The sequence below is a fragment of the Cheilinus undulatus genome, linkage group 5, assembly GCF_018320785.1.
Source record: "Cheilinus undulatus linkage group 5, ASM1832078v1, whole genome shotgun sequence".
Classification (NCBI taxonomy): domain Eukaryota; kingdom Metazoa; phylum Chordata; class Actinopteri; order Labriformes; family Labridae; genus Cheilinus; species Cheilinus undulatus.
Window position 1 is genome coordinate 53,973,110 of NC_054869.1, and position 26,482 is coordinate 53,999,591.

The 26,482-nt window shown below is 40.4% G+C and overlaps 2 protein-coding genes across 6 annotated transcripts; one reads left to right on the forward strand and one right to left on the reverse strand.

Annotated features, from left to right (window-relative positions):
• Window positions 1–363: 363 nt before the first annotated feature.
• Window positions 364–13,499, forward strand: anxa3a (annexin A3a). 2 transcript variants are annotated; one of them, XM_041786705.1, is made up of 14 exons: window positions 364–483; window positions 2,445–2,479; window positions 2,564–2,611; window positions 2,729–2,816; window positions 4,546–4,640; window positions 7,195–7,308; window positions 7,509–7,599; window positions 8,014–8,093; window positions 8,165–8,221; window positions 8,319–8,412; window positions 8,949–9,044; window positions 9,318–9,376; window positions 9,616–9,738; window positions 13,129–13,499. In XM_041786705.1, the coding sequence occupies exons 2-14, from the start codon at window positions 2,465–2,467 to the stop codon at window positions 13,189–13,191; spliced, it is 1,023 nt and encodes a 340-aa protein (XP_041642639.1). In that variant the 5' UTR covers window positions 364–483; window positions 2,445–2,464; the 3' UTR covers window positions 13,192–13,499. The 2 variants fall into 2 exon arrangements, with proteins under 2 accessions (XP_041642639.1, XP_041642640.1); XM_041786706.1 differs by lacking the exon at window positions 13,129–13,499 and adding an exon at window positions 10,870–11,563.
• Window positions 13,500–15,732: 2,233 nt separating this feature from the next.
• On the reverse strand, window positions 15,733–25,289 carry LOC121510176 (myosin-14-like). 4 transcript variants are annotated; one of them, XM_041788122.1, is made up of 9 exons: window positions 25,025–25,289; window positions 23,948–24,219; window positions 21,991–22,123; window positions 21,665–21,905; window positions 19,557–19,657; window positions 19,304–19,469; window positions 18,900–19,024; window positions 18,132–18,239; window positions 15,733–17,722 (listed from the first exon to the last, which is right to left on the reverse strand). In XM_041788122.1, the coding sequence occupies exons 2-8, from the start codon at window positions 24,120–24,122 to the stop codon at window positions 18,206–18,208; spliced, it is 975 nt and encodes a 324-aa protein (XP_041644056.1). In that variant the 5' UTR covers window positions 24,123–24,219; window positions 25,025–25,289; the 3' UTR covers window positions 15,733–17,722; window positions 18,132–18,205. The 4 variants fall into 4 exon arrangements, with proteins under 4 accessions (XP_041644056.1, XP_041644053.1, XP_041644054.1 ...); XM_041788119.1 differs by having other exon boundaries at window positions 24,954–25,289; XM_041788120.1 differs by lacking the exon at window positions 18,900–19,024 and having other exon boundaries at window positions 24,954–25,289.
• Window positions 25,290–26,482: the final 1,193 nt, after the last annotated feature.

Here is a 26,482-nt window from a genome sequence, read left to right on the forward strand (position 1 = left end):
TTCTGCACTGAGCTGTACCTATAAAAACAGAACAATCTTTCTGTTAACCTCCGAGGTGTCAGCGGGGATTTTTTGGTTCCCTGTGGTGGATCTGGGCTGTTTGGGTCTGGGTTTTAAAGGGTGGAGGAAGTGTAGACCTCTGGGGGCTGTAACCCCCCTGGACAACAGAAAGGTTAAAGGAAACTAACAGGATCAAATTGTGGATCATTTGGTGCATTTAAATAGCAATGTTTATGACAGGCAGAGTGGGAAATGTCCCAGCTGTCCCTGAAGGCAGCCCTGCCCACACTGGGCGTCGTCCCAGCTCCTCTCAGGTAGGTGAGCTCAGATTTCAGGTGTGGCGGAACAAGCTTCCTGTTCAGACAGACACACAGGTGAGTTCAGGATTTTGCTTTCCTCTCGCTGGATTTTTTCATCTCTAATTTCATATTTAGGATTTTATTTTTAACGGTCTGTGACGTCACTGAGCACAGGTGTGACCAGGTGAGTACTCTGAGCTGCACCTGTCTGCATTTATCCTCTCATACATCAGCTAGAGGGGCCGGTTTAGTAAGGGGACCAGTATGGGCCCCTCACTGTTGATCTAAGACCCATCAGAGAGAGGGAACCACATATTTAGAAACAGCTCTTCTCAGGTACTAAAACAGGACAGACCCACATCTAGGGCTGGGACCAGACCAAAATTCAATCTGGATTTTGTTGGCTGTGTTTTTGATAAATATTTAGACATTTTATTTCAATAAACTGTTGACTAAAGATCGACACCACAGCAGACAACCTAGAACACCACTACTGGGCTATTTCTGTTTTTAAGGATTAAAAATTCAAGGGTGTAAGTCAGGGGGTCAAACTCAGTCACAGCAGGGGCCCGGTTCTGGATTTAGGTCTAACCTGGGTCAACATTTAGCCAGTGATAAAATATAAAAACCAGCACTGATGATAAATCATCTGGAAATTCAAAAAAGGAAAAATGATTTAAAGGCTCAAATATGGGATAAAAATTCAAATGTATTAGTTTAAAAGATCAGAAGACGAAATTAGAAATAGAAAAATGTTTTTAAAGAGCAAATATATGAGGAGAAAGTTAAGATCATAAGTTTGAAAGGTCAAAATATGACTTAAAATTTTAAATCATTAGTTTAAAAGTCAATTATGCCTTAACATTTTAAATTGTGAATCTGATAGTTCAAAATGTGGGATTAAAAACAAATAGGAGTTTAAAATGTCAGAATATGAGCTAGAATTCAAAATGATGACTTAAAAAGTTAAAAATATGATTTAAATTCAATGTTGGGAGTGTAAATGGTCAAAATATGACGCAGAAAGTAAAAATTTATGAATTTAAAATATCAAATATGAGGAAAAAAATTAAATTATGTGTTTAAACTTTAAAATATGGGATTAAAAAGCCAAAGTAAGGAGTTGAAAAGGTTAAAATATGACTTTAAATTTAAAACTGTGAATCTAAAAGATAAAAAAATGTGATATATAAATTCCAAATTATGAGTTGAAAAGGTGAAAGCATGAAATGAAAAGTTAAAATCATAAGTTTGAGTCGTAATCTTGAGATGCAAAATTAAAAATATAAAACACAAATTCATTTTTTCCCCACATTCTTGACTTTTTATCTAATCTTTCTTACTCTTTACTTTTCAGATTTTTATGGCTTAACAAGGAGATTTTAAATAATCAAGTTGAAGTTTACATTTTTATACTGGAGGAAATCTGCAGACCTCATACTGGTGGACCAGTTAGAATACAAATATGACAGGATCTATGGGGCCGGATATAACCGTCCCATGGGCTGGATTTGGCCCCCGGGCCTTGAGTTTGACACCCGTGGTGTAGGTGGTCAAAATGGCAGCAAACATACATATAGCAATAAAAATACTCCACATGAAAACTCCACTTTTTTGCTTTAATTTTCTAATCAATGTCAGCATTTTCATAAATATCAAATGTTGATACATTTTTATAGCTCAACACTTTTAATTTCTCCTCCTGCTAAATATGGTAAAACTGCTGACATTTGGTGACAAACAGAAACAACTGAATTTTCGAAGCTCTGACTCCAGAATAAAAGCCTAAAATCATAAATGTAGGTTATTTTACTGTGCTGGCTGGAGGATCAATAACTGAGGTTTAATGGGACATTTTTGGTCCCCAACAGGCTGAGTGGGTAGAAAAAGTCTACAGAGGTTATTATTGACCTGTCAGAGGTTATGACATTGAGAATAACACACTCTCCAAAATTCATGTTGTTAGCAATAACACGGTAGAAATATTAAAGATAAGGAAACAGAAAAGGACCAAAAAAGCCACAAATGGGCTCAACAGCCTCTTTAAAACAAAAATCAGTTTTATATGTGCCCTGATGTTTGATTTACACTAAATTCACAGTAAAAGTGAGAACAGTGAGTATTTATGTTCTTTATTCTTCACAGAGAAAGCTCCTGCTGTCATCATGAGCTCGATATGGGTACGACCACTTCACCTCTAATGGTTTTATGATGAGCTGCACTTTAGTCTGATAATATTCTAATGTTGAACATGAACTCTGCAGGAAGACCTGGACGACCTGGTGAACAAATCCTCATCTTTCTCTGTGAAAGTAGGTCCAATAATCCATCAATAAATCTATCTTTGATAAATAATTAGAAAACTGCACAAATAAATCATAAATGCCCATTTATCATAAAGAAATACAGATCATTATTTTTCTCTTCAGGGCGGGGAGAGAGGAACCATCAAACCCAGAGCTAACTTTGATGCAGGAGACGACGCCGTGGCGCTGAGGAAGGCCATCGAAGGACTGGGTACACGCACGCGCACAAACAGGAAGACTGCAAATATATTTTTAAAAATGCTCATCTGGGGTGGAGGAGGTGGAGCTTTAGTCTATAAAGGAGGAGGCTGGGGTGGAGGAGGTGGAGCTTTAGTCTATAAAGGAGGAGGCTGGGGTGGAGGAGGTGGAGCTTTAGTCTATAAAGGAGGAGGCTGGGGTGGAGGAGGTGGAGCTTTAGTCTATAAAGGAGGAGGCTGGGGTGGAGGAGGTGGAGCTTTAGTCTATAAAGGAGGAGGCTGGGGTGGAGGAGGTGGAGCTTTAGTCTATTAAGGAGGAGGCTGGGGTGGAGGAGGTGAAGCTTTAGTCTATGAAGGAGGAGGCTGGGGTGGGGGAGGGGAAGCTTTAGTCTATGAAGGAGGAGGCTGGAGTGTAGGAGGTGAAGTTTAGTCTATAAAGGAGGAGGCTGGGGTGGAGGAAGGTGAAGTTTAGTCTATAAAGGAGGAGGCTGGGGTGGAGGAGGTGGAGCTTTAGTCTATAAAGGAGGAGGCTGGGGTGGAGGAGGTGGAGCTTTAGTCTTTAAGGAGGAGGCTGGGGTGGAGGAAGGTGAAGTTTTAGTCTCTAAAGGAGGAGGCTGGGGTGGAGGAGGTGGAGCTTTAGTCTATAAAGGAGGAGGCTGGGGTGGAGGAGATGGAGCTTTAGTCTATAAAGGAGGAGGCTGGGGTGGAGGAAGGTGAAGTTTTAGTCTCTAAAGGAGGAGGCTGGGGTGGAGGAAGGTGAAGTTTTAGTCTTTAAAGGAGGAGGCTGGGGTGGAGGAAGGTGAAGTTTTAGTCTTTAAAGGAGGAGGCTGGGGTGGAGGAGGTGGAGCTTTAGTCTATAAAGGAGGAGGCTGGGGTGGAGGAGATGGAGCTTTAGTCTATAAAGGAGGAGGCTGGGGTGGAGGAAGGTGAAGTTTTAGTCTCTAAAGGAGGAGGCTGGGGTGGAGGAAGGGGAAGTTTTAGTCTTTAAAGGAGGAGGCTGGGGTGGAGGAAGGTGAAGTTTTAGTCTTTAAAGGAGGAGGCTGGGGTGGAGGAAGGTGAAGTTTTAGTCTCTAAAGGAGGAGGCTGGGGTGGAGGAAGGTGAAGTTTTAGTCTCTAAAGGAGGAGGCTGGGGTGGAGGAGGTGGAGCTTTAGTCTATAAAGGAGGAGGCTGGGGTGGAGGAGGTGGAGCTTTAGTCTATAAAGGGGGAGGCTGGGGTGGAGGAAGGTGATGTGAAATCATGTTGCCAGGGTTATAAAAACATAATGGTCAGTTTTTATTCAAATTAACATGAAAACATTAACATGTGATCAATTATATATTTTCATTCATTCAATTTCTATCTAATTTAGAGACATTAGTGAATAACAGCCTGAATTTATTATCAATAAAGCACATTAAAACAAATAATTATAACACATTTCTATCAGAAAAACAAGTAGATTTAACCCATATTTATCAATAAAACTATAAATATAACACATGTAGTACTTTACAACAATCAGTGTAACACAAAATGAGCAATCAGGAGATAAAACAATAATCTGAAAGAGGAAGAGCGTTGAACAGCAGCTAAAGGAGGAACAGAGAGCAGTGTAACCAGGACCACTGGTTAGAGGACAGAACTGATCCATGCTCCTGAGAAGGCTGAGCTAACCAGAATGTTAATGTACAGCCTTTTTTATTTTCCTGCTCCTGTCCCTGTCTGTTCTCAGTCGTTTTTCTGTTTCTCTCCGATCTCTCAGGAACCAAGGAGAAGACTCTGGTCGACATTTTGACCCACAGGTGCAGCGCTCAGAGACAGCTCATCTGTGAGGCCTATCAGGACGCCACAGGCCGAGTGAGCTCTTCATTCATTCATCCATAGAGCCTGCTGTCATTCACACCATTATCATCTATTATTATCTATAAAAATCTATCAGGAATCAGGAAGAAACTGCTGCTGTCTGATCAGCAGGTTTAAGGGTTGATGAGGACTTTGTTCTGACAGCAAACATAACGACTGGCGCTAACTTTATTCATGTTTAATATATTCTAACATCTGTGTTATTGGCATGTTGATTTTATAATGTTGACATTAAGAATGTTTATCCTTTATATGGTACCAGAATGGATGGATGGATGGATGGATGGATGGGTGGATGGATGGATGGATGGGTGGATGTTGGATGGATGGATGGATGGATGGATGGGTGGATGGATGGGTGGATGGATGTTGGATGGACGGATGGATGGATGGGTGGATGGATGGGTGGATGGATGGGTGGATGGATGTTGGATGGATGGATGTTGGATGGATGGATGGGTGGATGGATGGATGGATGGATGTTGGATGGATGGATGGGTGGATGGATGGATGGATGGATGTTGGATGGATGGATGGGTTGATGGATGGGTGGATGGATGGGTGGATGGATGGATGGATGGTAGGATGGATGTTGGATGGATGGATGGGTGGATGGATGGGTGGATGGATGGATGGATGGATGTTGGTTGGATGGATGGGTTGATGGATGGGTGGATGGATGTTGGATGGATGGATGGATGGATGGGTGGATGGATGGATGGATGGATGGATGTTGGATGGATGGATGGGTGGATGGATGTTGGATAGATGTTGGATAATTGTTGGATGGATGGGTGGATGGATGGGTGGATGGATGTTGGATGGATGGATGGGTGGATGGATGGATGGATGGATGGATGTTGGATAGATGTTGGATAATTGTTGGATGGATGGGTGGATGGATGGATGGATGGATGGATGTTGGATGGATGGATGGGTGGATGGATGTTGGATAGATGTTGGATAATTGTTGGATGGATGGGTGGATGGATGGGTGGATGGATGTTGGATGGATTCACTGGGATCAGTGGTTCCAGTAGAGAAAAGCTGACTGTCGTATCTCCATGAGGATATTTTCAGCCAGACTGATGTGTAGAAATAAAGGTTTCATGTTGATCAGGTTCACTTGAATCACTGAAATCTTGTCACCGTCCTCTCTAAAGGTAACCTCGCAAAGCAGATGGATACGCCCCCTCCTTGTTTCTCACTGGCGAATCCATCTTCAAAGCTCCCGTCTGAACCGTTTGGGCCCGGTTAGAAAGTGACAGGACCAATCAGTGATGAGGGGCGGTACTTTCAGGGGCGGCAGAGTCGTGACGTAAACAAGCAGCAGCAAGAGCTGGTGCAGTTATGGAGGAAGAGATTAGCGTGGATGCTGCTAAACCGCCAGTTTTATCAGAGCTTGACGACATTTCTTCGTTAAAAGAAGAACAAAGAACAGCAGTGAGCTGATTTGTTTACAAAGTCGAGTGCTGACATGTCTACAGTTGCCATGGTTCGCATTATTCCTCAGTAGCTGCGCAGCCCGATAGCAGCTACGTCACGTTTTGTTGCTCTTATTGGCCCGTAGAGATGTGACAAACAGAGGGTTCACCCAATCACACTCCGAGTTTTTTTCAAATCCTCTGCCTTTCTCAAACGTTTCCTATTGAAGCTTTCCAGATGGATGTGTGAAACTAATCCATCTGGCGTGTCAGGTTACTCTAAAGGGAAGTCTGCTGCAGCTGCAGCCTGCTCACTGATTTGCATGGCTGTATGTGAGCCTGTGTCTGTTTACATGGGTGTGGTGGATGAAAGGAGGGAGGATCTGTCAGCCTCATGTTTACAGAACGGTGCACACACCTGGGATCTCCCATTAAAGGGGAACCTCTAAACAGGACCTTCCAGGTGTGCAGACCTTTCTGCTTCTTTGTGTTCCTGTAAAGTGTCCTTGGGTTTCTTGAAAGGCGCTATATAAATTCAAGATATTATTATTATTATTATTATTATTTGTGCCGTCATGGATCTGGCTCTGAGGGTTGTGCCTGTCTGATTCTACGGGGCCATGTTTATTTACACAGCCTTTATTTGGCTGTGCCCTAAACCGCAGACTTTCCCTCTCCTCTCCCTGAACATGACGCCACGTAGAGTCTGTCGTACGTGAGAACTCCTCAGATGTTTAGAGAATGGATCAGGAGAAAACCAGCCACAGTATCAAACTACATACCTGACCTGACATAGGACTTTTCTGTCATTGTATGCTCACGTTTTCCTACATGTTTCCTACATGCCTTTGACATGTTTACTACACTTGTTTTTTCACGTTTTCTACATATTTTTCGAAATGTTTCCTACATGTTTTCTGTGTGTTTTCTATCGGTTTTTCTACATGTTATCTACATGTTTTCTACAGGTTTTTGACATGTTTATACATGTTTTTCTACATGTTTTCTACACATTTTTCTACATGTTTTTACATGCTTTTGACACGTTTACTACACTTGTTTCTTTACGTTTTCTACATTTTTTTTCTACATGTTTCCAACATGTTTCTACGCATGTGCTCCAGGCGCTGGTGGACGACCTTCGAGGAGACACTGGTGGGGATTTTCAGGACCTGTTGGTGGCTCTGGTGACGCCTCCTGCTGTCTACGACTGCCATGAAGTGATGAAGGCCATGAAGGTCAGACTCGTGGTCATCCTCTCTCCAGAGATGATATTTCACGTTTTTGTACCCACAAATGTTCAGTAGGATCTCTAAATTTGGTCAACCATCGTTCAAACTGTTGACTCGGTCTTGATCACTGGGCTCATGAAGACGTGCCGACATGTCCAGAGATGTTCTGCTCTGTGGGACTGATCTGCTCTGCCTGAACGTTTCAGGGAGCTGGGACAGCAGACGATGTTCTCATCGAGATCTTTGCCTCCAGGTCCACCGAACAAATCAGAGCTCTCACTGACGTCTACCTTCAAGGTGAGGCCGTGTTCCTGTTATTAAAGTCTCAATGATTTGATTATTGATCATGTGGTTTCTGCTTTATTTCTAATATCCTGAAGTTTGGGTTTTTCATGGCTCAGCTCTGTTATTACTCAGGTTAAACATTAAATATAGTTATTACAGATTAACTTTAGAAAGGACCGTGGTTTTGCTGACCTCCATGGCCCCCAGCTTAACTGGGCTCCAGAAACCTCTCTCCTCTATCTTATAAGCGGTCCATGCATTAAATAATGTTTTAAATCTGGGTCCAGATTTCTTTCCAAAGATCTGGCTGAGGGTCCTGAGGTGAGACCAGCAGAGAATCACTGACTTAAATCTTGTTTTTCTGGTGTTTGGACTGATGAATTTAAACTCTGACGTTGTCATGGGTTTTGGCGTTTTCCTCCTCAGAAACAGAGAAGAAGGTCACCCTTGACCTGAAGTCAGAAGTTTCTGGAGACTTTGGGGACGCTCTGCTCCTCCTGGCTGAAGTCAGTAAAATATATTTATTAATTTTATCATTGCTCAATGTCTCACTGATGTAAGTCTGATTCATTTCTAGGGTAAGAGAGACGACAGCACCACTGTGGACATGGAGAAGGCCAGAGAGGACGCCAAGGTGCAACGCCATGATCAGTCTAAGAAAATGTCTTTAAATATGTGAAATGTGCCTTTATGTTTATGATGTTCCTGACAGTTTTATCGTCTTTATGCAGGCGCTGTACGACGCCGGGGAGAAGAAGTGGGGAACTGATGAGGCTAAATTTGTAGAAATCCTCTGCACGAGGAGCATCCCTCAGCTCAGGCAGAGTACGCCCTCACTGATCCGTTCAGACAACATTCATGAGAGGAAAAGATGCTTTATATTCTGCTTGGAGCCCTAAAAACCCTAAGAATGGGCCCCACAAAACCCAGAGAATAGACCCCTAAAAACCCAAATAATGGGCCCCACAAATCCCAGAGAATAGGCCTCTAAAAACCCCAAGAATAGGCTCCTATAAACCCAGAGAATTAACCCTTAAAAACCCAGAGAATGGGCCCTAAAAACCCAGATAATGGGTCCTAAGAAAACCCAGAGAATGGGTCCTAAGAAAACCCAGAGAATGGGCCCTAAAAACCCAGATAATGGGTCCTAAGAAAACCCAGAGAATGGGTCCTAAGAAAACCCAGAGAATGGGCCCTAAAAACCCAGAGAATGTCCCCTAAGAAAACCCAGAGAATTACCCCTTAAAAACCCAGAGAATTAACCCTTAAAAACCCAGAGAATGGGCCTAAAATGTTATTATATTTGTTTTTATTCTGGTATTACATGGAGGAATCCAGTCTCATGTCTGGCTCTGTTGTAGCTCTGGTGGAGTTTAAGAACATCAGTGGGAAAACTCTGCAGCAGAGCATCGAGGGAGAAATGTCCGGAGACATTAAGGAGCTGCTGGTGGCTGTAGGTGAGTCCTAACAGCTTTATCAATAATGTTATCAATAAAGTGATTAATGTTAATAAAGGCCATTAGATTTACTAACAAACAGAGCCTTCTAAACCATTCTCAGATGTTCTGTTAGGTCTAGACCATGCTGTAGTGCAGCCTGGGTTTAAATCTGACCCCAGGCTCCTTTCCCCCCCGCCCCCTGAGTTCCTACTGTCCCGTCCCCTACATAGAGACAGGAGGCTACAATAATCCTTAAATGAATGACAGCGCTGATGTTTGTGTTCTCTGCAGTGAAATGTGTGAAGAGCGTCCCGGCGTACTTCGCAGAGCGTCTCTATCAGACCATGAAGGTAAATCCATGCTGCAGCTGTTCAAACGTGTTTATTTAGAGAGAGAACAGCCCATAATATGAGCCTGATCAGCAGAGAAGAGATTCAGAGTTATTCAGGAGCTCCAAACCAGAGTCAGAAGGTTCAAACGGGGCATTTATACTCAGATTTGCACTGGTAAACCCTTCATTCTTCTGCGTGTGTACTGGTGTATAATGGGTTCTTGTTAGTGTATAATAACATGACTGAATGTGTTTTAGGGCGGGGGCACAGACGAGCGGACCCTGAACAGGATCATGGTCAGTCGCTCTGAGATCGACCTTCTCGACATCCGAGCTGAGTTTAAGAAGCTGTGCGAGTACTCGCTGCACTCGGCCATCGAGGTGAGCAGAAAACTTTAATTATGACTTTAAATGAAGAGTGTATTTATATTTAATCTGTTTAAATCAAACCCCAGCTGCTTTCTCTGCTCCTATTAAAGTCTTTAACAGACAGTCATGCTCTCTGTGAAGCTGTTTAACTGAATCCCTGCTGTGATAATAAGGTTCTCAGTGAAACACTCATCATCATCATCATCATCGTTTCACTGCTTTATCTGAGAGCAGGATCAGTGATCTGGAGTCAGATATGACTAGAAACATGAATTCACCTCTGACATCCTTTATCTCTGTCTGTAATGTGAATTATTACCATTAAATAAAAACACAGAGATAATCAGATAAAGTCATTAAAGCGCCTGACATAAATAAATAAATAAAATAATCTGACAAAGATGGATGAAAATCTCAGCTATGGCCGTTTTTTATAAAAACATCACAAAATAAATGATAATAAAAATTACAGAAATAAACAATAGTTAGTCAAACATGGGTAACTGCTGTGGGATCTGTCGCTGACAGACCTTTTTTTGCTTTTTATGGCTGTTGAAGTGAATTTTTCTCAGCTTCCTCTCAAATTTGTGAAGATTTACTTTTAGAGTAAACGATCACGCTGCAGCTCAAAACACACAAAAAAAAGGTTTTATAAATGTAACATTTAGTGGGTTTGTTTATTTTCTTTGTGTTTTGTTTGATTGTTTTACTGTCTTATTGTGTTTGTTTTATTTGCTTTTTTTTTGTTGCACTGATTTTTTATTTGTTCTTGTTTATTTTATTGTTTTGTTTTTGTTTAATTTTTTAATGTTTTATTTGTTTTTGTTTGTTTTTTATTTGTTTTTGTTTGTTTATTGTTTTGTTTGTTTTTGTTTTGTTTTATTTGTTGTTTGTTTTATTTGTTTTTGTTTGTTTTATTGTTTTATTTGTGTTAATTGTTTTATTTGTTTTTATTTTTTTTATTGTTTTATTTGTTTTTGTTTGTTTTAATTGTTTTTGTTTGTTTTATTGTTTTATTTTTCATTTGTGTTTATAGTTTTGTTTTTGTTTATTGTTTTATTTGTTTTTGTTTGTTTTATTGTTTTTGTTTTATTGTTTATTTTTATTGTCTCCCGGTCACGTGGCTGTGGTTGTCTTTTCCAGTCCGATCTGTCGGGGGAGCTCTGTGAGGCGGTGAAGGCCATCTGTGGAGGAGACGACTAACACACCTAAACTTTACCTGAAGCCTCTCAGCCACCTGATCCTGATTTAACCCCTCTTTTCCTCACTTTCTCTCTCTGCTGCTGTAACTTTATTGATCATTTACTCACCAATAACTTGATCAGAGTCTCTGCTAGTCTTTTTTGTCTCTGGCCAAAGTGTCCGGCAGTCCTTAAGAATTTTATCCTTTTAAAAATAACCACCAGACATTAAATCTAGGTAGCCCTGTGACCCATAACCTGCATTCAACAGTAAACTCTGACACAGCTGGAGGTCTGTGCTGAAACACGTTTTTATTTCTGACTCAAGACTGGGACAGCAGAAACCGAGCCAACCGTAAATGATGTTATCCTGTCATTACAGCCTGGTAGACACAGAGATCACATGACCAGACCTTAGAAATGATGCAGACAGACTTTCTTTTATCTGTCTGTGCAGCTTTTTAAACAAACTAATGAAAGCTGAGGGCTTTTCCTTTCACACATGCAGTCAGCTGAAAACTATATTTCTATATTCAAACATATAACAGCCCTTAGCTTCACATTACAATGTTACAATGTTACAATGTCATTTAGCAGACGCTTTTCTCCAAAGCGACGTACATTTGAGAGCAAGAACAACACAAGCAATGATCTAGACAAGAAGAAACAACATCAGTAAGTGCCATCAAGTGCTTCAGGTTCAATTGGACGCAAGTGCTGCCGTGTAGAGTTTAAGGCAGAGTACCTAAAATATACGTTGTTTATGTAGTTTTTTTTTTTTTTTTTTTTTGTTATTAGACAGCAACAATGAATCAAGGAAAATGTGGGATCACTAATCGCCATTCATTAGACTTCACAACAACTATTTACCAAGTACCAAGTGCTGGATCATTCCCAAAGAGCTGGGCAAAGAAATCCCAGAAGTAGAGCAGGACAGTGCGAGCTAACTATAGTTGGGAAACTCATTCAACCACCGTGGACAGCAGTGGAGAATAGTCTGGCTGAGACTCAATCTACTACTGGGGACAACAGTAGAGAATTGCCTAGCTAAGTGCAAAGTGTTCTCTGAAGAGCTGGGTCTTTAGCCTTCTCTTGAAAGTAGACAGGGAGTCTGTAGATCGAATGGAGTTGGGTAATTCATTCCACCATTTAGGGACAACAGAGGAAAAGAGTCGAGCTAGTGACTTAGGAGCATGATGTGCTGGAAGTACCAGGCGCCTTTCGCTGGCTGAGCGTAGTGGGCGAGAAGGGGTGTAGACCTGGATGAGGGACTCCAGGTAAACAGGAGCAGTTTTAGTTACTGCTTTGTAAGCAATGATTAGAGTTTTGAATTTAATGCGAGCTGCAACTGGAAGCCAGTGTAGAGAGATTAAAAGAGGCGTGACATGAGCTCTCTTGGGTTGGTTGAAGACCAGACGTGCTGCTGCGTTCTGGATCAACTGCAGAGGTATAACTGTGCATGCAGTTACATTAGTTATAAGTTAGCACTTTAGCACATTAGCTGATACCATAATTTAGCAGCTGATAACAGCCAAATACCATCCTCTGAATTAAAATGAAAACTGAGTCTTACCATCAGTTGTCCCATATTAATCCTCATACTGATGATCTCAACTGTAACCTCTGCTAAAACAGTAAATCCATCCATCGTGGTTTATTTGGAATAGTCCTGAAGAAAGACAAAACCTTCCACTGTGGGTAGTTTAGTCCCGTCTTCCTCTCATTCATGGATGTTCACTGCTGCCGCTGATTGGCCGGGACGCCCAAGCATGAACACCCGGCTTCAGGGAAGTGAAACAGTGCTCTCGCCATTGGCCCACTGTAACTTTCTTTGAGTTTATATTAAAGACTTCTTAACAGTATAACTTCTAGGTACCACATTATATAACATGTTAAAATTCACTTTTTACTTATTTGGTAATTGGCATATTTTCACATTTTTGCCATTATATTTTTATCTGCTGGACATTAGGCTGTGAAACCGCCAAAGACTGGGAAATACCGGCTAACGGAAACTCTGACCTCTATAACAAACTAATGACCTTTCCTCTTTCTTTAAACACAGCAATATTCTGAAACATCTGAAGACCATCAGATCAATATAAACATGATGGAAAGATGAAATGTTTTGATGTTAACTCCTTTAATGTGTTTGAATCCAACAAGCTATTGTCGTATTGATGAAAAGTAAAATTCTGCTGTAAACTTGTTTGTGTTTCAGTCGGACTGTGGAGGAGATTATAGAAAGACTCTGCTAAAGATCTGTGGAGGAGACGATGATTAACGCCACGCTCACTATTTTATGTCTTCATTATTTTACTCTTTGTTAGCTGGTTACTCACTCCAATACTCGACTAAAGCACCGTTAATATAAAAATACTGTTTAAGGGACCACAGCGCTCCTTCAGGGATCCTGATACGTCTCTGAAAGAAAGGGGAGTTAAACTCTGACTTTACAGAATTTATTAGAGTATTAGGGGCATCCATCCATCCATCCAACATCCATCCATCCAACATCCATCCATTCAACAAACATCCATTCAACAAACATCCATCCATCCAACATCCATCCATCTGACATCCATCCATCCATCCATCCAATCATCCAACATCCATCCATTCAACAAACATCCATCCATCCATCCAACATCCATCCATCTGACATCCATCCATCCGATCATCTATCCATCCATCCATCTAACATCATCCATCCAACATCCATCCATTCACCCATCCATCCATCCATCCAACATCCAATATCAGACATCCATCATTCCATCATCCATCCATCCAACATCCAACATCCAACCATCTCACTGAGTGCTATCCAGAATTCAGTGGAGGGTTGCTTTCAGCCTTCTCTGACTTCCTGAATGTGTTCGACACGATGACATGCCCTCTGGAGGATCCTGGAGCTCTGCAGGATCCCACATTCACTCATCCACCACAGATTCTGGTCCAGAGCGTGCTGTGAGGTGTGGTGCTCCATCTCTCACATCTTCCCACTGGATGCTGGTGTGTTGTAGTGAACTTTAAAAAAAGGTTTAACATTTTTTCTTTTGGTTTAATTTCCTCTTTCTACTTTAGTAAAGTATTTGAGTGAGTCTACTATCAAGGACTTTTTCAACCAAACTAACTAAATATATATTTATACAAAACTCTGAGAAAAAATGTCCTAAACCTGCTTTACATTTATTTATTCAAATTGAAATAGTTTGTTTTATTTTCAGTTTTAGGCACTAAGATCAATGTTATTATTAATGATAATAAGACTACTGACCTCTGTATGTTAGAAATAATCACTAGCCCTCTCTGAAATCTTTCTTTTTCAACCTGTTCATCTGTTTAGTTGCTTTTACCCTGCTAATAGTCAGAAATAATAAAACCTTTTAAATATTTGACCTTGGTATTGTTTTTTTCCACATCATTTAAAAGAGAGAAATAAAGTTCAACTGTTGAGTAAATGAGCTTTAGAGTCCCTAAAAGGTGAGGATGTCTCCCCTCTGAGTATTACTGACCAACGACACTGTCCAGTGTCGGTGTGTTTTACTCCACTCCATCTGAAGCTTGGCGTTGGACTTGTTGATGTGAGGCTTGCATGCAGCTGTTACCATGGAAACCATTCATGAAGCTCCTGCTTCAGTTTCAGTGTTTACATTAATGTCTGTGGAAGTTAGGAACTCTTCAGTGCTGGAATCAGCAGAGACTTGGAGACTTTTACCCATGATCCTTAGCAGTTGTTGACCCCGCTTGGTGATTTTACCTGGTCTTCTGCTTCATGGCTGAGCTGTTGTTGTTCCTAAACTCTTCCACTCTCTGCTAATATCTCTGCTAATATCCAGCAGGATATTCAAAGGTGTCATCATCACAGAACCACGCTGGAGTCTCTGAGCTCTTCAGAACGACCCGTTTAGGATATACAGTGCTTAACAAATGTATTAGACCACCTGTCATAGCTGTTTCAGAGACCATCCAGCATCATGAAGGGCTTTAGTGCAGACTCTTTCATTTTCAGTCAGCTTTACACGTTTTACCATTTTGAACAGGAATGAGGAATTTCAAACTGAATTTCAAACTGAAGCATAACATTCAACCACTAAAACTCATTTTTCTGTTCAGGAATGACAGTAAATAACTATAATTTGACATATTAATCAAGAAATATTAATGTGCTTTACTATTTTTTCAGTTTTTTTGTAAATCAGTAAATTGTAAAATTCATGGATAACAATAATAATTCTATTTTAGCATTAAAAATATCATTTGGGTTAAAGAGCGTCTACATATTGGTGTATTAACCATTGCAGAAACATAAACAATGATTCTGGTAATTACCAATGCTGTTACTTTACGCAGCTGTGGCATAAACCTTACTTTGGTTAGGGTAAGGGTGGTCTAATAAACTTGTTAATCGCTGTGTATATACAGTTTATTGATTTATGTTTGTTGTATTCAGATATATTTAAATATATATCTTATCTATATGTTTTTTCTATTTATATGGTTTATTTCCTTAGTCATTATGTTTTTTTTTTATTTCTGTTGTTTATTTGTTTCTATATTTTAATAAATCATACAGTTTATTGATATGGTTTATTTTCTTAGGCTTTATGTTTTCTATTTATATAGTTTATTTATTTATATAGTTAATAGATATGGTTAACTTCCTTAGTAATATTTTTTTTTTTCAGTTTTTTCAATTTATTTATGTGATTTATTTATATGCTTAATTTCCTCAGTCAATATATATATATATATATATATATATATATATATTTTTTTTTTTTTTTTAAATTTTAAAAATTCATTTATTTATGTGGTTTATTTATATGGTTAATTTCCTCAGTCATTATGTTCTTTTTTATTTTTAATATGTATTTATTTATGTGGTTTCTGGTTAATTTCCTCAGTCATTATGTTGTTTTTTTAATTTTCATAATTTATTTGTTCATGTGGTTTATTTTTATGGTGAATTTACTTAGTCATTACGTTTTTTTTTTTTTTAATGTATTTATTTATGTGGTTTATTTATATGGTTAATTTCCTAAGTCATTATTTTTTTTATATATAATTCATTTATTAATGTGGTTTATTTATATGGTTATTTTCCTTAGTCATTATATATTTTTAAATTCTTTGTTTATTTATTTATGTGGTTTATTTTATAAGGTTAATTCCCTCAGTCCTCATGTTCTTTTTTTATTTTTAAAATGTATTTATTTATGTGGTTTCTGGTTAATTTCCTCAGCCATTATGTTGTTTTTTTTATTTTCATAATTTATTTGTTTATGTGGTTTATTTTCATGGTGAATTTACTTAGTCATTATGTTTTTTTTTTTTTTTTTTTTAAATGTATTTATTTATGTGGTTTATTAATATGGTTAATTTCCTCAGTCATTATGTTTTTTTTATTTTTAATTTAATTATTTGGCTTATATATATGGTTACTTTCCTTAGTCATTATGTTTTTTATATATAATTTATTTATTTATGTGGTTTATCTATTTGTATAGTTTATTTCTTTAGTTATTATAGACTGGTGCTTGTATGGAGCTTTTTATTCTGCTATCAGCTGAAGCAGCTTTAGGTCAAACACACTGACACGCCACAGAGGCAGCAGTGGGAGAAGCGTGGGCTTCAGAGACACCTGTATAAGTATCTGCAGGAGCTGGGTATCAAACCCTCGACTGTGAGCTGGAAAGCTGGTCCACTCTACACTGATCCACCGCTGATCTGATGTCTGATTTGAAGCCTTAAATCCACCATTTCTGAAATAAAGCCGGTCTAGTGTCATCAGAGGCGATTCATTTAAAGGGTGTTTAATCTGCAGCAGGACGGTGGAGAGTTAAATCTTCTGCATGTTTGTCCTTTTATGTTGTGTTACTGAGTGACCAGCAGGGGGCAGGATAATCCTCACTCATGGAGATAGACAGGACTGAGGAGAGATCCTCCTGCAGGAACAGGAAGTGTCTGCACTGTGGCCATGTGACACGGTCATGTGACATCTCTTATGTAAGCGTGCTCTCTGCCATGTGCTCTGTGTTCACACTAACCCCAATCTGATCAATCAGAGAGGAGAAGCTGTGAACAGGAGGACTGAGGAGGAGGAGGGACATCTGTGTGAGAGGTCACCATCCCATAATCAAAGTTTATTAATGAGTGATCCTTATCAGAGATTATTGATTAATGATCCGAATCAGAGTTTATTAATCAATCATCCTTAGTGTCCACTCCTATCAATAATCAAAGTGTATTAATGAGTGATCCGAATCAGAGTGTATTGATTAATGATCCTAATCAGAGTTTATTGATTAATGATCCTAATCAGAGTTTATTGATTAATGATCCTAATCAGAGTTTATTGATTAATTATCCTAATCAGAGTTTATTGATTAATTATCCTAATCAGAGTTTATTGATAAATGATCTTAATCAGAGTTTAGTAATCAATCATCCTTAGTGTCCACACCTATCAATAATCAAAGTTTATTTTTATGACCAGCAGTCTGACCTCGTGCCTTCTCTGTCATTGATCATCTCATTGTGTCCTGATCATAAATGTCACTTATTACATCCTCACAGAGGAACAGGTAGATGTAACATCAGTACTTTAATCAACATAAATAATTATTGATTGACTGGATGGATATGTCTTTGATTAATGATGAAGATGATAAATGTGCCTCTTAATGTCACTGTTGTTCAGGGAAACCTGAGGTTTGTTTATTCCTCTGTGCTCCACGTTCTTCCCTGCCTGTCTGTCACACACCACCCTGCTACACACCATCGTTGTCTGAGGGTTCTACGGAGGCCCGCTGATGCAAAAAGGGAAAAAAAAAGATATAATGTTAGACATGAAAGTAAGACTCTAATTGGTGAGCATTTGCTAACCTTCATCTTGAAACAAAGAAAGAAAATTAACCAGTTAAAGTGAGTGAATATGAGAAGATCTTTGTTTTTCAGCTTCAAACTACTGAAGTGATCCAGGGTGAATCCTTGGTGTGACTCAGGGCCAGTTCTGGACATTTCAGCCATGTTTTTATATGTGACTGCCTCCTGCCTCTAGACCTGCTGGTTTGTTTTCTCTGTGCTGGTGTCTGTCATGTCTTCACCTGCAGATGGGCACATCTGGCCAATCCACCAGGTGTACTGTGCCTAAACGTATTGACCCCTTTGGATGTTTTACCCTTTCAGTGATTTTATAAATCAATCATGAATATTCACCCTCTTTAAAGAGACTGAGCTAATCCAACTGAGGTTGGAGCATTCCCCAGATGGTTCAGACTCCTGGATCCAGATCAGCGGGAAGTCTTCTTTGGACCGCTGGGTTTCCTGAGGGAGAAACAGAAACAAAGGATCTTCACTAAAACACACAAACATGGAAAGGAGATTGATGATTCAATTCTAAGTTCCATTCATGATGTATGAACTGTGCACGGCTCTATGGCACCAGTTCACACACTGGTCTGCAGCTAAAAAGAAGCCAGTCAGCCCGCCTCAGTACGGTTTGATTTAACGGCTGAGGAGTGAGGCAGACGAGACCACAGAGCAAAGTCAGTATGATTTAATTTAAACATGTTTGTTCTAAAATCTGATGCTTTAAAATCTTTGAAACACATCTAAACATCTGTGTGTTAAAGTTGTTTTTTATTGTTTTAAAAAGAGTCAAACCATTTCATAATTCATAATCTAATATTTTCACGAAAGATCTACCTGCATGTTTAAACTGACACTGAACCATAGTAAAGTCACATATTTCTGCATATTAGTTAATCATATAAAGGTGTTATAATGCATTAAAATAGATCTAAACTCTATTTTTTACTGTCAGTAGTCCACGATCCTGCCTGTCCCTGATCTCTCTCGTTGTGTGAATGTTTGCAGAGTTCAGATCTAGGAAACAGCAGCAGAATGTTCCGGGCTCTTCTTCACGCTGAGGTTACCGTGAGTTATATAACAGACAGGATGCAGAGGAGGGAGGGGATCCAGTACCTGGCTGGTTTGGGGGTAGTCCTCGGTGGACTGGAGGTGGATCCTGATCCCAACGGGGCAAAGCTGTCAATGACATCTAACAGTCTCTGGATCTTCCACTGAGTGAGCGGCGCTTGCTCTGAGCCCTGAAGAAGGGAACACCAGTCTCCATAGAACCACATCAGATTTAACAAACATTTAACTTCTCTGAGATGGAGTTGAAGATAAGCTAAAATATCCAGGTTTGTTCTGTAAATGCTCTGATGTTTTTCTAGTGGCTAGAATCTAGTGGTAGAGCTCAGACTTGTGAGAAACGTTTCCCTGTTTGATTTTTATCTGCAGAGGTTAGGGACCTCCGTGGGTCTATAAAGACGTCCTGTCCGTGTTTCTCTGCTCACAGACATTATGAAGTAAAATCCTCTGACCTGCCGCTCTCTGGTGCTCAGGATGTGTCTGAGGATGAAGACGGCCTCCAGCTTCTCTCCATCTTTCCTCCAGGTTCTGTTCCTCCTGGTCTGCTGCTCCACCTCCAGCTGAGCCAGCTCAGCCTCTCTCTGAAGGATCTTCTCTGTAGAAGCAGCCAGCGTTTCTCTGGAAACATAGATGACATGTTAGCATCGACACGCGTGTGAGAATGAGGGGTTAAAAATATCCACGAGCAGAGAGATCAGACTTTACCTGAGGTCGTTCTCCAGGTCCATCAGCTGCTGGAGCTCTTTCTTGGACGGTTCCATCTCAACATTCAGCTCAAGGCTCCTCCTTATCAGCTGTTTCACCTGCTGTTGGCGAGAAGACAACACGTGACACGCTATGAACACGTTTGGTTTTGATGAAGCTTTTGGGTTTTTAGTCAAAGAAAAACATTTTAAATGACAAAACCATGAAGTGCATAAAAGAAGAAAAACAGAACATAGCCTGCATGAAGACGTGGTCTCAGTCCTAGACCCTTCTAGACTCTGATCTCAGCATAGACTCCTCTAGACTCTGGTCTCAGTCCTGGACTCCTCTAGTCTCTGGTCTCAGACACCATTCAGGAGTTATTTATACATGAGGGATGTGAACACTGCTTGGGTTTTCACCAGAGAGGGAGAAAAGCTGTTAAAGAGGCACAGCTAGCCTCTTAGCTCAGTCCTAGACTCTGGTCTCAGTCCTAGACTCTGGTCTCAGTCCTAGACTTCTCTAGACTCTGGTCTCAGTCCTAGACTCCTCTAGACTCTGGTCTCAGTCCTAGACTCCTCTAGTCTCTGGTCTCAGTTCTGGACTCTTCTAGACTCTGGTCTCAGTCCTAGACTCTGGTCTCAATCCTAGACTCCTCTAGTCTCTGGTCTCAGTCCTAGACTCTTCTAGACTCTGGTCTCAGTCCTAGACTCTGGTCTCAGTCCTAGACTCCAGGATCAGCTTCTCTCCAGGTAAACCAGTCCACCTGTGGTAAAACCACTCTGTAGGGATTACAGCTGATGGCTGCAGCGCCACCTAGAGCTCTGATGGACTATCTTAACCCTTAGTTCAGAACAGCTGTTCTTCACTTCCTGACCATGTGACTTTCGTTCATCCTAAGGATCACATGACTACCAGAGTACTAACACCAGTTCAGAGATGTAACAGAACCGTTAACATGGCGGTGACAGACGCCTCATTTCCTACAGAAGACTGAAGTATGAATTCAGCACCAGCACTGGAAAAACCCACTGATACCCAACCCTACAGGGTTAACCCTATACACACAGTGAGTGGTCAGCCCAACGACTCATCCAGGAGGTCACAGAAGAACCCAGAACCACATCCAAAGACCTGCAGGCCTCACTGGCCTCAGTTAAGGTCAGAGTTCATGACTCAACCATCAGAAAGACACTGGGCAACAACGGCATCATGGGAGAGTTCCAAGGCCAAAACCACTGCTGACTAAGAAGAACATAAAGGCTCGTCTCACATTTGACTAAAAACATCCTGATGATCCCCGAGACTTCTGGGAAATATTCTGAGGACTGACCAGACAGAAGAGGAACTTTCTGGAAGGTGTGCGTCTCGTTCCATCTGGAGTAAAAATAACAGCATTTGATCAGAAGAACATCAGGCCAACAGTCCATTATGGTGGTGGCAGTGTGATGGTCTGGACCAGGACCTGGACCACTTGCTGTGATTGATGGAACCATGAATTCTGCTGTCTACCAGAAAATCCTGAAGGCCAACAGTTCATGACCTCAAGATCAAGAGCTCTTGGGTAATGGAGCAGGACAACGACATGAAACACACCAGCAAGTCCACCTCTGAGTGGATCAGAATAAACTAAATGAAGGTTCTGGAGTGGCCAGGTCAGGGTCTGGACTTAAATCCAACTGAAATGCTGTGGTGTGACCTTAAACGGGCAGTTCATGCTGGAAAACCCTCCAATATGGCTGAGTTCAAACAATTCTGTGAAGAAGAATGGGGCAACATTCCTCCACAGCGATGAAAAAGACTCATCAGCAGTTATCACAAACGCTTGTTTTCAGTTTTCGCTGCCGAGGGTGGAACAACCAGTTATTAGGTTCAGAGGGAAATAACTTTTTCACACAGGGACAGAGAGGTTTGGATTTTTATTCCCTTAATAAATAAAATCATCATTTAGAAACTGACTTTTCTGTCTTTGTGAGATATTAAAATCAGTTTGATGACCAGAAACATTTAAGTGTGATAAATATCTTAAAAAATCAGGAATCAGAAAGGGGGAAATACTTTTTATGGTGCGGTTTATGTAAATAACCGTATATAATTTCTTCTCCTGAGCCATTTTAGCAGCCTCTTACCTTCATTAGGCTCCGCCTCCTCTTAAAGGCCTCTACAAAACTCTTCTTCAGCTCTTCTATTTCAGCCCATGCAGAGTTGGTTTTGACCTCCAGGCCCTCTGGGTCCTTCTTCAGGGAGTCCATGGACCTCATCAGAGTCCCCTGGTCTTTGGCCAACTTCTCTATCTCAGCGCGCTCCTTCTTGAGGATCTGGGACGCCCTGTGCTCGATGTTAGTGCTGTTTTTTATCTCCTCAACACGGCTGTGGTTCGAGGAAAAGACATTATTAATGCATTGTCCCTGCAGATGTGTGGAAGGATGGTCGAGTAACTTTGTCAGGTCCTCACGTCTGTCTTTGTAGCTCCGCCTTTTTCTTTAAGACGGTCATGGCGGTTTCATGCTCCTCCCTCTGACAGACAACATCGGACCATTTCTGTCTCAACTGATTCACCTGATCTGTCAGCTCTGTCATCTCTGCAGCTGAGGCATAAGGAAACAAGGAGAGGAGATGAGATGAGGGAATAAGGAGAGGAAAGAGCTGTGAAAACAAGGGGAGGAAACGAGGAGAGGAAACGAAGAGAGGAAGCAAAGAAACAAGGAGAAAAAAGGAAGAGGAAACAAGGAGAGGAAGTAAGATTAGGAACCAAGGAGAGGAAATGAGATGAGGGAATAAGGAAAGACCTGTGAAAACAAGGGGAGGAAACTAGGAGAGGAAACGAAGAGAGAAAGCAAGGAAATGAGGAGAAAAAAGGGAGAGGAAACAAGGAGAGGAAATGAGATGAGGGAATAAGGAGAGGAAAACAGATGAAAGAATAAGTAGATGAAAGAGCTGTGAAAATAAGGGGAGGAAACAGAGAGAGGAAACAAGGAGAGGAAATGAGATTAGGAAACAAGGGGAGGAGATGAGGGAATAAGGAGAGGAAAGAGGAGAGAAAATAAAGAGGAAAACAAGGAAACAAGCAGAGGAAAAAACGGAAACAAGGAGAGGAAACAAGGAGAGGAAGTAAGGACACAAGGAGAGGAAACAAGGAGAGGCAATGAGGGAATAAGGAAAGAGCTGTGAAAACAAGGGGAGGAAACAAAAAGAGGAAACAAGGGTGAAAAAAAGGCAGAGGACACAAGGAGAAGAAATGAGAAGAGGAAATGAGATGAGGAAACAAGGAGAGGAAAAGAGATGAAAGAATAAGTAGAGGAAAGAGCTGTGAAAATAAGAAGAGGAAACAGAGAGAGGAAACAAGGAGAGGAAATGAGATTAGGAAACAAGGGGAGGAGATGAGGGAATAAGGAGAGGAAAGAGCTGTGAAAACAAGGGGAGGAAATAAAGAGAGGAAATGAGGAGGGGAGGCAAGGAAACAAGGGTGAAGAAAAAGGAAAACAAGGAAACAAGCAGAGGAAATTGGATGAGGGAATAAGGAGAGGAAAGAGGAGAGAAAATAAGCAGGAAAACAAAAAAACCAGGAGAGGAAACAAGGAAACAAGAAGAGAAAACAAGGAGAGGAAGCAAGGACACAAGGAGAGGAAATGAGATGAGGAAATTAGATGTGGAAACAAGGAGAGGAAACAAGGAAACACGAGGAAGCAATGAGAAAGGAAAGAAAAGAGGAGAGAAAAAAGGAGGAAACAAGGAAATGAAGAGAGGAACACGAGCAAACATGAAGAGGAAACAAAGAGAGGAAGCAAGGACACAAGTGAAGGAACAAGAAGAAGAAATAAGAAGAGGGGGCAAGGAAACAAGGAGAGGCAACAAGAAGAGAAAATAAGGAGTGGAAACAAAGAGAGGAAATAAGGAAAGGAAAGAGGAGAAAACACGGTGAGGAAACAAGGAAACAAGCAAAGGAAACAAGGAAGGGGAAGCAAGGAAATAATGAGAGGAAACACAAAGAGGAAATAAGGAGAGCGAACAAGGAAAGGAAAGGAAATGAGATGAGGAAACAAAGAGAGGAAACAAGAAAACAAGGAGAAGTGAGGATGGGAAACAAGGAGAGGAAATGAGATCAGGAAACAAGTATGTGAAACAAGGAAAGGAAACAAGGAGAGGAAACAAGGAGAGGGAACAGGGAAACAAGGAGAGGGTTACTAACAGTGCTGATGTTAGTAACTCTGGCGTGTGTTAGAAAGCTCCGGTCATGGATCAGATCTGACCTTTGGTCCTTACTGCCCAGAATCAGGATCCTCTGATCCATGTCAAAGTTTTGGAGTTTTGTTGATCCTAAATCCAGCTCTGCCCCCTTAAATCCTCTCAGAGGAGGTTAAAAATAAACTCCACTGTTAGATGGAGGTTATCAGAGTGTGGAGACGTCTCACCCTGAGCAGAGGTCTTCATCCTCATTTGGCTGATTTGCTCCTGGAGCTCTTGAACGTTGCGGCCGTGCTGCAGCTTTAGCTCCTCCCTCTCCTTCCCTGAAGCCCGACGCCGACTCCTCAGCTCTTCGTCCAGCTCGTCCCATTTCCCCTCCAGAGCAGCCAGGGGACGTTTCATCGTCTTCTGGGTCTCTCTTGTACTCCTCTCTCTGGCGTCCCGTTGGGAGATCAGGTCTTTGTTTTTCTTCTCCAGCTCGTCACATTTGGGCCGCCAACTGGAGGATGAAAAATTCAAGACGTCAGTATTTTTATTCTGGGACGCTGTAAGAGAACATGTCTGTTTAAATGGAGACAGTCTCCAATAATTTCAATCATTTCACTGAATTTTATTTGATCCTTTTAATGATTTATGTATCTGATTAAGTTCCAGGACAATCTTTGAGTTTTTTAATATTTTTATAGAAACATATTAACCTGTTTCCTGATTTTAAATTTGAGAGAGCCTTTCCTCAGTCAGACCACAGGACAGAGGTGAAACCATACTAACCATAATCATGCAGGTTCCTCCTGAAACAGCAGAGCTGAGCTTCAGTGGTTCCTCAGATCTTTTTAACATGTTGGATTCAATGAAAGGTCCAGAATGACCCCCTTCACCTGTGTTACCTGTTCATACCTCACCTTTGATCTCAGCGCTGATCTGCTGATGTGGACCAGGGTGAAACTGAGTTTGACTTGGCTGCTCTAGATATTAAAGGGCCATTGCTTCAACATTTAAACCCTCTGCTTTTATTTTGAATAACTCTATTTTCCACAGATCTTGTAGAAAGAAAACAAAGCTGTTTCTGACATCAGTCAGCCCTACCAAGAGTTTTCTCAAACATTAATAATAATGAAGAGAAACTGGACCCCAGACCGCTTTAATCAGCAGAAATATGTCTGTACTTTAATAATTTAAAAGAATAGTTTAGCTAAACCATAAACACGTAGGCTAACTGTTAGCTTAGCTTACCCGTCTAACTGATCCTCCAAATATCTGATCTGAGTCAATAAAGAAGTCCTTTCAGCGTCTCCAACACTCACATTTGTCTCCATCGTCGTCTGTCAGAGTTAGTTTATTTTAGTTTCCTCCAAAAAGTCGCTGAAGTTGGTGTTATCAGTGTTTCACACGGTTTCCTGGACGTCTGGCACAAAAATCCGGATAAAAAGACTGTCAATCAAACTGACACCGGATCTGTTGCTAGGCTACGGTGCCTTAAGGGTCTGCTCGGAAAGTTCTACGCTGTAGGCGTTGACATTATATACCATAGACATTATATACGTAGACGCCTCATTGGCCGTGTTTGCCCGCTGCCTCTATACGTCAACGCGTCCGCCATATTACCAGAGGAAAGACCGGCGGCGGTGACGTACGGCCCACTGGCCAATGAGGCGTCTACGTATATAATGTCTATGGGTTTAGAACCATAGACATCATATACGTAAATAATGTCTGTGAGTATTAATGGCCAAAATTATGGAAGACAATTTCTGCCACTGAGAGAGAAAAATAAAGGCAGGCATTTGTAAAGATAAATAAATAAAGAAAAAAGGAATAAACAAAAATAAACAAATAAATAAATAGAAAAATAAGAATACATCAAAGTTATGAGAAAAAGAGAAAATTTTCTACCTCTTATCCCGTTGGGGGTCGTGGGGGAACAAAGCAGAGCTCATGACAGAAATAGCCAAAACTATAGAATAAAAAGACTAAAATATGAAATAGATGAGAAATTTTGACACAAAATGTTGAAACAACAGAATATAACGTCAAAATTATGAGGAAAAATAAGAAATGTTAGCCCCTTAAAGCCTGAAAACACACATTATAGCCAGAAAATTCTATTTTTTTGGAAATGAAATGTTTGTTTCACTTTCTACTGACATCCAAAATAATCCAAATTTTGCATAAAGTTTAACATATATATTTTTTGTAGCTCATTTGTTACAGTAGGTGTTTTTGGTAACTGATAATCCACTTGAAGGCATTTTTTAAATCATTTTTCAGATTGTATTCAGAAGTTGTTTTTTTTTAAGAAATTTATGATCATATTGATTAGGTAAAGGGATTATAAAGGTATATATTAAATATGCGACAACAGGCATTAAGGGGTTAAGATAAAACCTGAGATTATGAGATAAAATATCAATAATATGAGATTGAAAGTATGAAAAATTATTATGATAGCTGGACACAACTATGAGACGTAGTAATTCTAATGAAATAAAAGTTAAAATCATGAGAAAGTGCATCTCAAATATGAATTTTTACTCCTTTAGTTTGGATTTTTTCAATCTTATGGTTTTGAATTTGGATCTAATAATTCTGACTTTTTATCTCATAATTTTGACATACTTTGTTGTAAGAATTGCTCATACTGCTGTAGATCCAAATTTGATCTTTTTTCAAGTTGCAGAGATGGGCTTCCATGGAAACTACTGCTGCTGAAACAAATAATCAAAATAATCAACAAGAAATCAATAAAGTAAATTATTTTCATA